Source organism: Mustelus asterias, chromosome 9 (assembly GCF_964213995.1).
Source record: "Mustelus asterias chromosome 9, sMusAst1.hap1.1, whole genome shotgun sequence".
Classification (NCBI taxonomy): domain Eukaryota; kingdom Metazoa; phylum Chordata; class Chondrichthyes; order Carcharhiniformes; family Triakidae; genus Mustelus; species Mustelus asterias.
In genome coordinates this window covers 30,520,940-30,537,720 of record NC_135809.1, presented here as the reverse complement: position 1 = coordinate 30,537,720, position 16,781 = coordinate 30,520,940, and the positions used below count along the sequence as shown (strand labels likewise).

Genomic DNA, 16,781 nt, shown 5'->3' with positions numbered 1-16,781 from the left:
TGCAGGGTAGATTAATTGCTGCCCATTAACTCTTGGAGCTGGACTACACTGCCCGTGAGGGTTCCTGGACTCCTCCTGACCATCAGGGTCTGGCACTGTTCTGTCTCCTTCCTGGGGAACAATAGCATGCTGAACCTCTCTGTGTTCCTTTTTTCCTCTCATCCTTCTCCTCCTCCTCCTTGTAATAACTGTCTCCTCCTCACTGGAGGTTGCGTCTCCAACTGAGACAACAATCCCCTCCTGTCTCAGCCACTTTTCACTCCTCATCCCTTGGTAATCGACAGGAAAATATTCCATCAACAAACTCCCTCTGAGTTCTCCTCATGAAAAATGTCCAAACAATTTCTCCATCCACTCGGATGAGCAATCCCTGGAGTTTGAACTGCAAAGCTGAGGCTCTGGTCTCAGCTGCAGTTTTAAAAACCGCCCAAAAAAGTTGCCCTTATAAAAACAAATGCCCCATCTGTGGTAAGTCTTACCTGAAGGAGTACCATTGCCTCCTGACCAAGTTATTGCAGCGAGATGGGTGGTTCATTCGCTGATTTGCTTTTGATTAACATTTAAGTAATACGGGTGGGTTCCTGATTTTTTGACCCGATCGCATACCACCTTATTGGAAGCTAACGTGATGACATTGTAAATGGCAACCAACATCAACGCGCCCCTTAATATGTTCCTCAAAACAGGAAATGTTTCCGATCTTGCAGTGTAAAATTTAGTCCTAAATGTGTTCGAACAATAGGCCTAAACTTTTCTTCCTTCGGCCTGGTGGTGGCCATCATAGAAACATAGAGGGCAGGATTTTCTGGCTGTGCTCACCCCAAGACCGCAAAATCCCACCTGAGGTCAATGGACCCTTGCATGGTCCGCCCCCCGCCTGCTATGATTCCCGTGGCGGACGGGACGGGAAAATTCATAGAAAATAGGAGCAGGAATAGGCCATTCAGCCCTTCGATCCTGCTCCACCATGATTGGGGCTGATTGTCTATCTCAGCGCCATACTCAAACTCTCTCCCAATACCCTGTGACACCTCCGGCCGCGGTCAACCCTGGATGGTGATTTCACACTGGCTTGCCAATTAACGGGTAGCAGGGGAGGGCAAGACGAGGGTGGACGCTGAGAAAAGGGAGGATGCGGGCTGGCGCTTCTAATGTGTTCCCTCAGGTGGACAGCCACTAGAGGAGCTGTCTCAGGGAGCTGCAGACCTGTAAAAAAAAATATTAAATTGCGATGGAAAAAACTGTGCAAAGAGTGTCCAGGTAGTACATTCAAATGCAAACCTCAGTCTCCGGACAGCTTTTGAAATTTTATTTCAGTCCAGACAGTTTATCCTGCCCTGGACTGAGGTTATAGCTAAAACGTAGAGGCCGGTTGGGCAATTGGATAGCCCGCCAACAGTAAAAGTAGATGGGCCATGTAAAATGGGCTAAATTATCTGATTGATTGTCAGCAGGCCGTCTTTAGTGCATGGCGGCCTATTAAAACATTGCATGATTGCACGATGATGTTGGGATGCGCGCCTGACGTCTTTTCGAGCAATTTCCCGTGCCTCAGTGTCGGGCGCACATCTGCCAGAGCAACGTAAAATTCTGCCCATTGACTTTTAGAAAATACAAGCAAAATCTCTTTAAGGCTAATTTACCAATGGCTGATATATATATATCATATATATTTTTAAATAAGCAAGGTGTCACGGGGTATGACGAGAGCGCCTGAGTATGGCACTGAGATAGATGATCAGATGTACTCACGTTGAATGGCGGAGCAAGCTCGAAGGGCTGAATGGCCTCCTCCTGCTCCTATTTTCTATAAGTAAATAAGCAAAATGATTGCTTGCCAAAAGCTGTTATATTGAGGGGGAGTGTTTGAATGAAACCCTTGCCCAGGCTTTTGTGGAAGAGGTTTCTTGAAGCAATGTAGCTGAAACAAAAGCTTATGATGCTGAACTGTGAGTCATGCTTTTAGTGCAACACTACACTCACTATCTTTGCTGATTATCAGCAACATTTTCATTTCCTTTCTTCACTGCTTGATGCCGAGCTTCGGGAATATTAACGAAAGAAGGAACCAGATATGTACCATTATCAGCATTGAGCGAACCAGGGCTGCAATTGTCCCATCCCATTGTGCTGGGAGGGTTGGCACTGTGGGGGTGGGATTACAGTCGGGTGGGTGGCTGGAGATTGCAGCGGGCCCTTTGGTGGGGGGAGGGGATTGGGACTGGGCCCAGGAATGGTCAAGGGGCCAGCGATCGGGCCTTGGGGTGGGTGGCGCGGAGAGCCAGTATTGCGGGGGTCGAGCAGGGGTCAAGCTGGCCAGTAATTGGGAGGCCGGCAGTGCGGGGCATGCGCTGATCTCGGCACCGACGTGCGCAGTGGCCCGCTCAGCGCGCTGATTTCAGCCTCTCCAGCAGGAATAGGCCCCACCCCTGAAATTTAATGATATTCGCACTGGTGACCTCTGCAGTACGTAGAGTGTGAGAGATTCTCCTCTGAACTCCCACGGAATAAAACAACGTGAATTACTCACAAATTTGACACTTATAATATTTTTGGGAGAATTCCTCCCCAGACCGCTCCCCACTGTGATGGAGATCAGCTGAATTTTTCACAGTAGCCGATTGAAAAACTGTATTTACAGCATGCTTTGAAAATTAGATTCATTAAAATGATCATAAAATCTGAAATTGGAGCTGTTCTGAATGAATGAGCAACACTTCAGTAGTGTTTGTCGAATGTCACTTTCTCAACGATGATAAAATCTTCAGATTTTGAACATAATAACACAAGGTTTTTTAATGATCTTTCAGCTTCTACCTTAAACCCATATGTACATCCCAGTCTTTATAGCTCTCTGTAAAACGATTTCAAAGTGAATGATGACCAATGCGTTTCACTTCCTCATCACAAACTCAAAATAGAGTAGATGATGGAAAGTTGAAATACTCAGCAGATTTGGCAGTGTCTGCAAAAAGAGAGACAAAGTTAATGTTTCACTTCAATGATCTTCACCAGACCTCAGCTGAAGAAAGAAAGTTGATTTTTTAATACCTGGTTTACTGTCTGTGATGGGGGGGTGGCGGAGATAATGAACATGGATGGTGAGGGGGGAGAAAATTATTGTACACCAACAACGCAAAACAGGTTTGTAGTGCACCAGTAGCTGTTTTCACCATGCCAGTTCTTATTTTTAGTAGAAGGCCATTCGACCCATCAAGCCTGCACCAAGAACAACAAAGCTAATGGTATTTGCTACCAAATAAACCTGTTGGACTTTAGACTGGTTTTGTTAAAACTCTTACCAAGAACAACAAGCCCATCCAATTCCCTATCCCCCTAACCCCACATATTTACCCTGCTAATTCCCCCAGGCACTAACGGGCAATGTATGATGGCCAATCAACATAACCCGCACATCTTTGGAGTGTGGGAGGAAGCCGGAGCACCCGGAGGAAACCCACGTAGACAGGGGGAGAATGTACAAGCTCCACACAGACAGTCACCCGAGGCCGGGAATTGAATCCGGGACCCTGGCACTGTAAGGCAGCACTGCTAACCATTATGTCAGCGTGCCATCCATTTTCATTGAATTGGAAAATATTGATAAGCATTTTAATTTCAAATGAAGCAGAAACAACAGTGAAAGTCAGAAACAAGACTTCAAAAAGCATAGAACCATCGTCCCGTGACCATCAGTGGAAAGAAGATCAAGGACAGTAAATAATCAGATGCCAATTCACGATGAACCCATTTTATGCTGCTGGTGTAGACCAATTCCCCCGATCCCCAACCCTATCCCTCAATCCCCTCCATCCTTGTGGGCACCGTTCCCTAACCAAAAAATGTGGGCCAAGTTTTATTATTCTCCTCAGCATCATTCAGCTACTTCTCAGTGTAAGCGCACCGATATATAAATAATACTCAGAATCAGAAGTAAATGTTTATGGGGGAAGAGCATTCCTCCAATCCTCCTCCTTTGTTTTGTTATATTACAATCAGCCTTTTAAGATTCATTTTATTACTGCTGCGATCTTGGATTTCTGCAATATGACATCAATATACTACAATGTGTAGGCAAGATTGTGCTCGGAACAGAAATAAGGAAGTGATCACATTTAATTCGGGGCACTTGAATAATAGCAGGAACTCTGCAGATGTGGTGATTGGGGGGGCTGGAGAACCCTACAAAGGGGCTGATTGGGGGAGGTGGGAGAAACTCCGAAAAGGGAGCAATCAGCGGGGTGGGGGCAACTCTGCAAAGGGAGTGATCAGGGGCTGGGGAAACTCTGCAAAGAGGGCGTCGAGGGGTGAGGGAAACTCTGCAAAGTGGGAGTTTGGGGGCGATGGGTCCTGATGTCTGTTGGGAGGAGGTTGGGGGGAGACCGGCACAGGGAGCAATCAGTGGGGGCTGGGGGGCGTGGGTGGTGCCGATGTCCGTGGGGGCAGGTGGGGTGTTGGTGCGTACACTAGGTGATTGGGGCGCCTGTGCAATGGCGCCCCAAGAGCTCAGCAGCCAGCTTCCCTGGCGAGATTAGGCTCCGCCCCTTCCCTACTGGTGAGAATCACACCCTGGCTCTTTTATGTACTAAGTGCCATCAGATTGCGACTCACAGCTTGCCCAAAAAACCGGCGTGATTCTCTCCCATTTTCTTGCTCATTCTCTGTTGAGAACTTTATCGTAAAATTCCACACAATCAGTTTCAACCAAGCTACTTCTGGTAAATTTGTGAAATGCACAGCAACATTCAACAAAGTGATGATGAAAAGTGAGCTATTTGGTGCAGTTTCGCATGGAGAAAGGAAACTTGGCTTTGTGATAATGTAATAATCTGATTTATGATATGCAATTCAATTAGTCTTACTCCTGAGCAAAAATAAAACTATTCTCTAATCTTCTAGAGTGATTTCACTGATGCTAGGTAGCATGCTCGGAAACCTTGCCATTTTGTCATGGTGTGTTGTTAATTTAATATTTAAAATTTGGCTTTGATTATCAATGCTCTGAAGCAGATGGTAGCATTGGCATTGGTCCAAAGTCTCACCCTGAGCTATTTCAGTTCAAAATAACATTCTAAGTGTATGTGCCAGTTGAAAATTAAGGATTAATATGAAGTTTTGACATTGTCATGAAAGCACACTGGCGGAATTTTACGACCTCATCACGCCCATTTTGCGGGGAAAATGTCGTAAAATCGGGTGTGATGCGACAAGCAGGAATGACGTCCGTTCTTGTGCCCATTCCCATTTTACCGAGAAAAAAATCAGCGTGATCAGGAGCCCGCCCAAAATGGGCGAAATGTCAATTTGCATTTTTTTTGTATTCATCACAATGTAATGAGTGAGCTTCACTCCCAATCGTCCCAGCTCACCGGCCTTAATGAAATTATTCATTGCAGCCGGATCGGTCAGGAAAACACCTCATGTATAAAAGTCGGATTCAGGCGCTTGAGCAGTGAGGGTAAGTGAGGAGGTGAGTTCATACTGCTCTGTGCTGCTTCCAACCATCCGTCCACAAGTGTGTCAAGGAGGTCACGAATGCCCTGTATGCCCGGGCTGGCCAGTATATTAAATTTGACCTGGACAAGGCCCAGCAGGAAGCCCGGGCTGCAGGAGTCTCAACCATGGTAGGAATGCCAAATGTGCAGGCAGCTATAGACTGCACCCACGTCACCCTCAAGACCCCGGTGAAGACTTTGGGATGATTCATGAACAGAAAGGGCTTCCATTCAATAAATGTGCAGTTGGTGTGTGACCATCAGCTGAATATCATGCATGTCTGCGCCAGACACCCCAGCAGCGTGCATGACAGCTTCATATTGAGGAGTTCTGATGTCCGGAGGTCTTTGAGGAGGATCCCAGGGTGCAGGGATGGCTCGTGGGGAACATGCTTTGGACTTGGCTGATGAAGCCTGTGCAGAGGCCTGAGACTGATGCAGAGACGTGATATAATGACGTCCATGTTGCCACCTGTTCAATCGTGGAGCGGTGCTTAGGGCTCCTCAAAATATGGTCCAGGTGCCTGGACTGTTTTGGCAGGGTCCTCCAATATAGCCCCTTGATATCGTCCCGCATTGTGGTGGTGTGCTGTGCCCTACAAAACATGGAGGCCAACCAACCGGGCATCGCTGGGGAAGAGGCTGCCCAGCAGGAGGAGGAAAAGGAGGGGAGGACAATGATGAGGAGGAGGATGGTCACCGATGTCCTTGGGTGGGAGGGGGAGGCTGTATCTGGCCAGGGGGTGTTCTGTCAGCGGAGCTGTTTTTTTAAGCTTTTTCTGTGAATGCCCAGTTTATGGCTCTGATCTGAGCTGCTGGCTGTCTGGTGAATTAGGCCCCACCCACTGCCTCTAGCAGCTAGAAATGATCTAGCCCATATTTTCCAAGACTGAGTGCATAAGATTGGGTGTGAAAACTCACCCGAAAAATGGATCAGTAACTCTCCCATTTACACACTAGCTGGAAACTTAGAAAAAATCTCGTAAAATTCCGCCCATTGCTACGACACAGTAAAGGATTTTTAAAAAATGTTGGCTCAGCAGTCGCAATCTTGCCAAAGCCAGATGCTTAAAAGGTTCAAGCTCCACTTTAGGTTCTCAGCATGTAATCTCAGGCTGACACTTTGATGTAATTCCTCAGTACCAAGGGAGTGCTTGTCTTTCAGATTAAACATTAAACAAAGATCGTGCCCTGACTGTGGTATAATTTGAAGAAGGGCAAAGAGTTCTCCTGGCCAATGTTACTTCATCAACTGACGTAAACAGAATAACAGGTCATTTATCTCATTTGCTGTTTTTGTGGGACCTTGCTGTATGGAAAACAACTTTTGCAGTTTCCAGTTCCTGATGTCCTGAGAAAGTGAAAGGTGTTGTATAAGTAAGTGCAAGTTGCTTATAACCAGTGTTTATATTATAAACATTATATACATTGATCATACTTCATCTGGGGGTCTAAAAAAAGCAAGTGCCTAATTTCCCAACATTAACATTCTTTACCTTAATAAAGACAAAAGGGATCATCCTAAATATAAATTTGAGAGGGAGAGTCCTCATTTTTTTCCCTCAGTTATTTTCTCCCTCTATTATTTGGACCCCCAAATTGTATGTTGCATGTCTGAGAGGACCGGGAACTGATTCGCTTTGGAGCACTCTTCTTGTTGTCACTAAGAAGTTTGCGTGTGGCTTTGGAACTCAATAGGGGCACAATGGACGTTCAGTCCCAACCTCAATTACTCTGTAGTGTGGGATATTGAGGTTGCCTCACTGTGGTTGCAATTATCGAACGAAACACTAATATTTTAATTTATGCTCAGAATATTGCAAATTAAGTACAAAGCTTCAATTTTGAAAAGTCTTCTCAATGTACATTATTATAACATTTAATCATAAACATTTATAAAAATATACTTTTACAGAAGTTATACGAAAGTGAATATTTTAAAAGATGATCAATTAGCAAACTTAAGACTAAAATCAGCAATCACATGTCAATGTTTTGTCACTGAAAATACATTTTTGGTTGGACTAGGATCGGAGTGATCAAATCTATACATCAAATGCATTTTGGCCATACCAGGTGGATCCATAAGATAATTATGCATATATGATTACTTAATTTTCTGTTGATGAAGGTTGAAATTAATATGTTACATTATTCCATTATCCATTTCATAATTGATAGATTTCTCTATCCAAGCTCAAATCATGCACGAATCGATGCACCACAATGGTCTGCTTATTTATGTGATCACAGAATCCTACAGTGCAGAAGGAGGCCATTCGGCCCATCAAGTCTGCACCGACCACAATTCCCACCCAGGCCCTATTCCCCATAACCCCATGCATTTACCCTAGCTAGTCCCCTGACACTAAGGGGCAATTTAGCATGGCCAATCCACTTAACCTGCACATCTTTGGACTGAGAGAGGAAACCAGAGCACCCAGAGGAAACCCACGCACACGGGGAGAACGTGCAAACTGCATACAGACAGTGACCCAAGCCGGGAATCGAACTTGGGTCCCTGGCGCTGTGAGGCAGCAATGCTAATCACTGTGCCACCGTGCCACCCCTGTGATAGCCATTTCATAAATTACTGGGTGACTTAGGCTGAAAGCTTCCAGTCACTTTAATTTCTTGGTTATTGTTATTTCTGCTAAAGTAATTTGGTAGCTTAGGGAGGTGGGTTGAGAGTGTAACTACTGACCTACATGAAGACCAGTTATCTACATTTAAATAAATATGGAATGAATATTTGATCCATCAAGTTGCAATTTATTTCAGTTTATTAATATTGGTTGCATTCAACAAAAACACAAGCTAGGGCATGTAATTATTAACAGAACAACCCTACCAAAACTACAAAGTGAACTGATGGCAATAGTTAAATTCTCCTGTTCACATAGTGATCACAGATCCAAAATCACCAAATCACCCAATTTCTGAAATAAATGGACACTTTCTCTATTTTGTTGCAAGTCAGGTGCACTGCTGGATATAATAAAGAAGCTACAGCAGAAGGTACCAGGTTAGAAAGTATGATGAATTGTGAAGAAAGCAGAAAAAGTATGCAATTAGTTGACTGGCAGAGCAAAGACAGGTGCAGTTTAACGTAACGTGTAAGATAGAACAATATGGATGTAAGAATGGTAGATAAGAGTAAAATGCAAATTGAGAATCATTGTGATAGCTCAACATGTTTTCAAGGTGTAGAAGTCATTAAAATCTTGTTTGCCTGTACCGAAAGTACAAAATGGAAACAGGAATTGACCACACAATGGAATAAGCAAATGCTTCCGTTATTGTTAAATATTTTAGTCATACTTCATTTGGAATATCATATTCATTTTTGACTGTCCCACTTTAGGGCTTTGGAGAAAGCATTGCTATGAATCATTAAGACGATATCTGCAATTAAGGGACTGAACTGTGATGAAAGACCTGAGAAACTCAGGTTATTTCTCTCAAGATAAGGAAGCATAGAAACATAGGAACTAAAGTAGGTCATTCAGCTCTTTGAGCTTGTTCCACCATTCAATTAGATCATGGCTGACCTGTATCCTAACTACCCAACTTAGTTTCATAACACTTAATACCTTTGCCTAGAACTTATAGCTATTCGAAAAAAAAATTTTAAGTTCATCCTTGAAGTTACAAAGCCGATGCTCAGAATGGACCGGGCAAACCCAAATCCATTCCTTGCTTGCTCCAAATACCAAATTCAAATTCCAATTGAATCCAATTCAAGGTCCCCACAAGCTAGACAAACAAGATCCAAGCTGACAAGATGAGACATTGCCCCCAATCCTGGGCTTGATCTGACATTTGATCTTAGCCAAAAGCGATTTAAGACAACAAAGTTTGCATTTGTATAGTGTCTTTAATATATTAATAGACTCAAGGCATTTTACATATAAGAGTACAAACTGTTAGAGTGAAAGTTGGAGAATTATGATAGATACATGAATGTGGTTGAAAAGATTGGTTTGAGAAGGCATTTAAAGATGGAACATGAAATTGCAAGGCAAAGAGATTGGGAAAGAGAATTCCAGAGTGTTAGATCTCAATAATTAAACCTAGTGGCTTTGGGGAATTGTGGCGCAGGGCAAGGAGTGGGAGGGGGATGACGTGAATTGGGGGGAAGAAGGGAATTGTGCACAGTAGGCTGAAGTCGGAAGAGTGTAGGTTGCGACAGGTTGTAGGACTAGGATTGTAGAGCTATGGCATGACATAAGAATCACAGAATCATATAGTTATAATGGCGCAGAAGGAGGCCATTTGGCCTATCGACCCAGGCTGACTCTCTGTAGAGCAACTCAGTCAGTCCCATTTCTTTGCTCTATTCCCATAGCCCTCTCAGTTTATTTCTCTCAAATGCCCATGCAATCTTGTTTTGAAATCATTGGTTGCCTCTGCTTTACTACTAAGGACAAAGCTCTTCCTCACATCCTCCCTGCATCTCCTGCCCAAATCCATAAATCTGTACCCCCTAGTCTTTGTAGCATCAGCCAATGGGAACAGCTATCTTATCCAAGCCTGGCATGATCTTGTACACCTCCAATGAATCTCCCCTCAATCTCTTGTGCTCCAAGGAGAACAAACAGCTTCTCAAACCTAACCTTATAGCTAGAATCCCTCATCCTGGAACCATTCTGGTAAATCTCCTCTGCATCCTCTCAGGGACCCTCAAATCCTTCATAAAGTATGGTGTTCAGAACTGAATGCTAATCATGACCACATTAGGGCTATGGAAGGATTTTGAATTTTGTGTTTTTGAAAGAAGTCAATGGAAACCAAGAAGAAAAAAGGAAGAAGGAAATAAATAAATTGCCATTATATAGCAGCCTTCACATCCTCAAAATATTCCACAGCACCTCACATAAATTAAACTGTTATCATAGAAGCCCTACATGCAGAAGAGGCCATTCGGCCCATCAAGTCTCCACCGACTCTCTGACAGAGTATCTTACCTAAACCCTCTCCCCCGCCCGATCCTTGTAACCCTACACATTTCCCATGACTAATCCATTTAACTTGTACATCTTGGGACACCAAGGGGCAATTTAGCATGGCCAATCCACCTAACCTGCACATTTTGGATTGTGGGAGGAAACCAGAGCACCCGGAGGAAACTCGTGCAGACAGAGGGAGAATGTGCAAACTCCACACAGTCACCCAAGGTCGGAATTGAACCCTGGTCTCTGAAGCTGTGAGACAGCAGTGCTAGCCACTGTCCCACTTAAAAGTACTCACTTGGTGATGAGTACATGGGACCTAGTGAAGGACAGGATGCAAGCAGTTGGAGTTTTAATAAACTTAATTTAGTGCAGGGAATATTCTAGAGGTCAATAAGCTGAGTTTTCAAGAAATGAAGTCTTAAAGTAACAAAAACAAGAGAAAGGTTTTTAGCAGTGGTAGCGACAAAGCTGGATAATGTTGGGCAAGTGAATGTTTGTGGTATGAGGACAAATTAGTTATGGTTTGATGCTCAGTTCTTCGTTAGACAGCACACTTATGCTGCACATCCATCCACTTAATCTGGCAAGAAACTTGGTTGGGAATGAAGGTGGAGAAAAGGATTGGAGTTTTCTGTGGGAGCTGAATAAGATTGCTTGGGAAAACAAGATGGTTAACTTATTCTCCCAGCTGAAAGAGAATGAAAGGAAAATGTTGATGAGTAACCTACTGTCATTTAGAAATATATATATATTGATTGTTTGGCAGTAGATTTATAGGCTGCTGTACTTCAGATATAAGGTGTTGAAACCCCAAAGGATAGAGAGCTTGAACCCCATTGACATTCAAACTTGTTTTTCTTTTATTGAGTGACCTAGCTGTCTCTAGTGATGGATAAACTTTGCATCTTATTGGAGTTGCTTTTGCATATAATTCCCTAAATATTCTCATGTGACTCAAGTAGCTCACCAAGAAAGTTGCATAGGCTCAAAGTTTACAATATTAAAAAATGCCTCCAAACCCATGAAGAGAACATTTCCTCGAGGAATGTATATATTACTGGAGTAAATTGAAATGTTAAAACACCCTTTTACAGCTCTTGTGTAGCATATATATCAGTGGTACCGTATTATGATGGACAAAAGATTTCAACAAATATTCACATGCTCTTTGTTGAGCAGTCTTTACAGTATAACAAGGTTGCATTGTTTAATCAGTAATTTGCAAATATAGATAATTGCCTGATGGTACTGGTATACAACAGATGATCTAACAGCAGCAGTTTTCAGTGCAATGTCTTGTGGTGAAAGAAAAGTGCATTCTCCTGCTAAACAGCCAAAAATGAAACAATGCAATTTGTTAAATAATGATGATTGAAATGTATCAAACAGCAAATTACACTGATGAAATGTTTTCACAAAGGAATAGTGCAAACCATCTGTTGGGAGTTAATTGAAATTACAACATATCATAAAACCAGTAAAATATACGTCAATCACAATAGAAATAGTAAAAAGAATGTACGGTCAGCCCCCCGCCCCCCCCCCCTCCCCCGTACAGCTTCTCGTGATATTTCATAGACTTATCAGTGAAATCTTAAAAGTCTTTTGTGTGCTGCACTCCCAAACAAGAACAGCAGTTGTGGGGCAATCAAACACCAATATTGTTCTGTATCAAGCATGTTATATACTTAACTATAAACAGAATGAGAAACTACTAAGGCTGTGGCTTTGGATATGAAAGTGATTCAAATTGCAAATGGGTGAAACCAGAAACAAAACACAAATGAACACATTTTGTTGTGTTACAATTTTAGATTCTCAGGGCCTTTTTTTAACCTCAGGCCACTACCTGTGTGGAGTTTGCACGTTCTCTTCGTGTCTGTGTGGGTTTCCTCCGGGTATTCCTGTTTCCTCCTACAGTCCAAAGGTGTGTGGGTTAGATTGATTGGCCATGCGAAATTGCCCCTTAGTGTCAGGGGGACTAGCAGGTAGATGTGTGGGGTTATGGGGATTGGGCCTGGGTAGGATTGTTGTCGATGCAGGTTCAATGGGCCAAATGGCCTCCTTCTGCACCGTAGGGATTCTATGACTCTATGATTCTACAGAATCAAAATCAGGCTCTCAGTGTGGGTTAAATTAACAGTGGATTTATTTTATGCTAGGCATTTGTAGCAAGATTATGAAATCAATAAAATATGTATCAAAGGAAGATAAAAAATGCTTTCTTCAACTTTATTTTGTTACTCCATCATACTTTTGTAATGCTATCTATCTACCAACACTCATATATCTAACTTAACCAAATTACACAGAGATCACTGATTTGGTTGGATGCTTAAATTATGAAAATGATACTAAAGGAAAAACAAACCTAATTCAGAGCCTTTGACCCTCAAATGAATTTTACTCACGAAACAGAAAATTATCGAGAGGTCTTCGCTGCATATCCTCTACACTAGCGCTGCTTCCTGAGTTAAATCTTCGTGAATGTGACTTATAATCTTTATAATTAGTTTTTGACCATGAACAGAAAGAATGGCAGTGTTGTCACTCCTGTTAGGCCAATGCTTTCGCTTGTTTGCGGCTGTGATAACCTACCTGAGATAAGCAACTCACAACCCCAGCAAGAAGCAAGTTGGACGCAGCCGAAGCTGGGACTTGAAATTCCACTCTTCCATTAGCTCATCTTAATCATGCTAATGACATCTACTGTGTGACTTCACCTAGACCATTCTGTTATATTGAAAATAAAGAATTGCTGTGAAGGCAACAGTTTAAATTACAGCCAGGAAAGTACTGTTAATTTTGAGTTACTTCCTTGCTATTGATCGGTGACTTTAGTCACTGTGAAAGATTGCTGCTTCCTGAAAACTAATCTCGTAAATGATATTAAAAATTAAGGTACTTGGCTTCTTACTTTAATTTCATAGTGCTACAGAAAAGTCTTGAAAATAACACAGTGAAGGCCAACAGTGATAATAGGAAATATGAAATTAAAATAATTGTGAAGGAAATCAAACAAGTTTGAACTGGAAAATGCAACAAAGGAGGAACATAATATGGGTGAGGAAAGAATTAACATAATGAATAAAAGAGTCACAAAGAGGAGAAATATAAAAGGGAAAGTAACATAAGGAAACAAAAACTCAATGATATGAAGAAATAAATATAAAAATGGGAATGGAGATTGACTAACTTGTATTTATATGAAAGGACTAACAAAAACAAAAATCTGAAAAGCACAAGAAGGACAAATGGAAACTGAATTAAGATTAAAATAAAGAGATGGATGAACAAAGGAAGAAAAACAACGTAAAATGGGAACAGAATTATTTAAAATTCTCTTATAAAAGGTCAAAGGTCATGAATTATATGGCTCTGTAATTAATACATTTTAGGTTCAATTAGTTTCACTGTTATGTCATTACACACACAATACCCACAAGCAACTTTACATTTTTTGTTTCTGATTTTGCAATGATAAAATTATTTTATATTAACACACAAGACACATACAAAGAATGTTACTTAATTTAAACATTAATGACGATAAAGTACACAGGGGGTTCTTTGGTATTATGCCTTCAATTAATCTTATGGTTCCCAGTCATTCATTTAATCCATCAGATGTCTCTTTTAGACAAATGACAAAGAATCATAAATGTTGCAATTTTGTGCATACTCATAAAACTTCCAAAAATGATTATTTTCAATTTCAAGAAAGAGCGGTTGGGTTAATTTCAATTGATAATTGTATAATATAATACACATTTTATTCCCAAAACGTTGATGAGATTCCACACAATTATTTTGCCAGATGTAGTTGTATTTCATTTTTACACACACCTCAGCCTCCCTAATGAGAAGGAAATTGCTGAAATCATTTCGCCTTTTTCAGAGACCAGAGAAAATGGTTACGTAATCAAGAAACTCACATGAAAGACAGAATTAAACCAAAAATCTTGAAAACAATATGCATCCATAGAATAAATATTTCACAAACTGTGCAAGGTTTGACACTAACTTGTTCTGATCTGGACATGGCAGCTGTCTAATAACATGGAAGCAGACAACCGTTGTGTGTTGTTCTGCAGGAGTGTGACTATGGCAGTAGAAATAAATACTTATTCAGGGTGAAAACAAAATACTGTACACAGACCAAGTTTGAATAAACCAGGATCCAATGTGGGATTCAAGGGAAAGTTGAAAGGACTGACTTGTACATGTCCAAACATGCATGCCCCATCACTTAATTGACATAATGCATTCTGCCACTTTCGATTAAGTCAAAAACAAAATGTAAACATGTTTTGTCTGGTGTTAATCAATGGATTCAAAAAATTTCTATTTGTTTTTATAAGTACAAAAGGAGTCTAATGCTCTCAATATATATTCTAAGGTTGCAGTCTATGATTCCTGCATGGGTTACTTGGAAAACAAAAGGCAGATGTAAAACAATATGGTAATAGTATTATTTCCCTTAGGTAAATTGTATTGAAAATACCTTTGACGTTAAAACAAGAGGAGCAGAGATAAATTAAGGACCATTCTGCGGAGGGTCGATCCATCCTTTCTCCTGCAGACCATGGCAATTTACTGTTGTGTCTGTTGCCTGATTAATTTCCAGTCCATTGAATCTCCAAAAAAAACCACACACACGCACACACACACACACAGCAAGAGATGTTCATATAACACAGTAAGGTTCCCTGGGTAGCCTAGATTTCCGACAGTAAAGGATGTTGGTGCTGAAACAGCGTCTTAGCTCCCGGTTGGAGAAGATGCAGAGGAACGGGTTGACACCAGCCTGGGCAAAAGTCATCCAGACAGCGGCGGTCAGGTAGCCGCGGGGGACAGCGGGACCCTTGACAAAGACACGCCAGTAACAAGCCACCAGGTACGGGCACCACAGAGCCACGAAGAAGAAGGTGATCAGGTAGAACATCCTGCCGATCCTCTTCTCCGTCTTGAACTCGTCCATGACCAGCAGCCGCCGGCGGATGCCCTGCCCCGGCGGGTTCTGGCGGATGCCCAGCAGGGTGGGCGGCGTGGGCCCGCGGCCGAAGCCGGCGATCCAGTTGGCGGCCGCTTGGCCGGTGGCTCCCGGCCCGTGGAAGGTCCAGTTCTGGCTGACGGCCGGCACCAGCTGCACCGGCTTCATCTTGCGGCGGTCGTAGACGAAGAAGAGGAGCTTCAGGTAGACCAGGTGGGTGGCGAGCACGATCACGGCGAACATCAGCATGAAGCCCAGCGAGTCGTTGACTTTGAAGTAGCGGTGCTCGAAGATGCACTGCTCCTCCTCCCGGATGAAGGTGTAGGTGCCCACGTCGAAGACGGGCGGGAAGGCCATGGCCACCGAGAGCGTCCACACCATGCAGATGACCGCCAGGCACGTCCAGAAAGTCAGCCGCTTGGAGTAGAAGCGGTGGTGGGCGATTGCGATGTAGCGGGTCACGCTGACACAGAAGAGCATGAAGACGGCGTGGAAGCAGGACAGCACCCCCACGAAGGCCACCACCTTGCAGCTCAGCGAGCCGTACGGCCACGACGAGCCGTTCTTCACCGACAGGAAGACGAAGGGGAAGCAGGCGGCCGAGCGGATGATGTCCGAGGAGCACAGGTCCAGCAAGAAGTAGTAAGGGGCCCGGTGCAGCGTCTTGTCTTTGACCAGCAGGAAGGAGATGAGCAGGTTGCCCAGCACGCCCACCCCGATGATGAAGCCCAGCGAGGTCAGCTTGAAGAAGGTGGCCAGCGGGGAGACGCTTTGCAAGAGGTTGTCGCTGCTGCCGCTGGCTGCATGGCTGTAATTCGCCATAGATACAGTCAATGGGGAAGGGGGAGTTGGGGGGGGGGGGGGGTTATCCAGGAACAAGCCTCACTCAGCCACGGTGGCGAAGTATCATGATGGAGGGAGTTACAATCACATCAATTAATCCACACTCTCTTCCTCCCCCCCCCCCCCCCTCTCCCACCGCCCCCCCTCCCTCCAGAGATGTAGCTGGATGCTGGAGACAATAAAAGCATCCAGAGTGGGGAGGAGGAGGGAGGGGGTCTGATCCAGCCCTATCCGGGCACCATTCTCATTCCAGACATCCACCCCATCGTCTGAACCATTTACCAGCGAGGAGCCTGTGGAAAATAAAATACAATCATCACATATTCCAATAACATTGCTCTCTGATTCCTAAAACAAAAAATCCCCCCAAACAGCAGATTAACCAAATATCCACTGCTGCTACAAAAAAAATAAAAGACACGTATCGACAGGGATGGGTTTACCTGTGTGTGGTTGGGGGAGGGAGGTTTAATTTTCTCTCTCTCTCTGTAGGGC

General features: G+C 43.3%; 1 protein-coding gene across 1 annotated transcript; it reads right to left on the bottom strand.

The window, feature by feature from the left end:
* Window positions 1–15,137: 15,137 nt before the first annotated feature.
* Window positions 15,138–16,265, bottom strand: gpr85 (G protein-coupled receptor 85). The gene has a single exon (XM_078221170.1). The coding sequence runs from the start codon at window positions 16,263–16,265 to the stop codon at window positions 15,138–15,140; it is 1,128 nt and encodes a 375-aa protein (XP_078077296.1).
* Window positions 16,266–16,781: the final 516 nt, after the last annotated feature.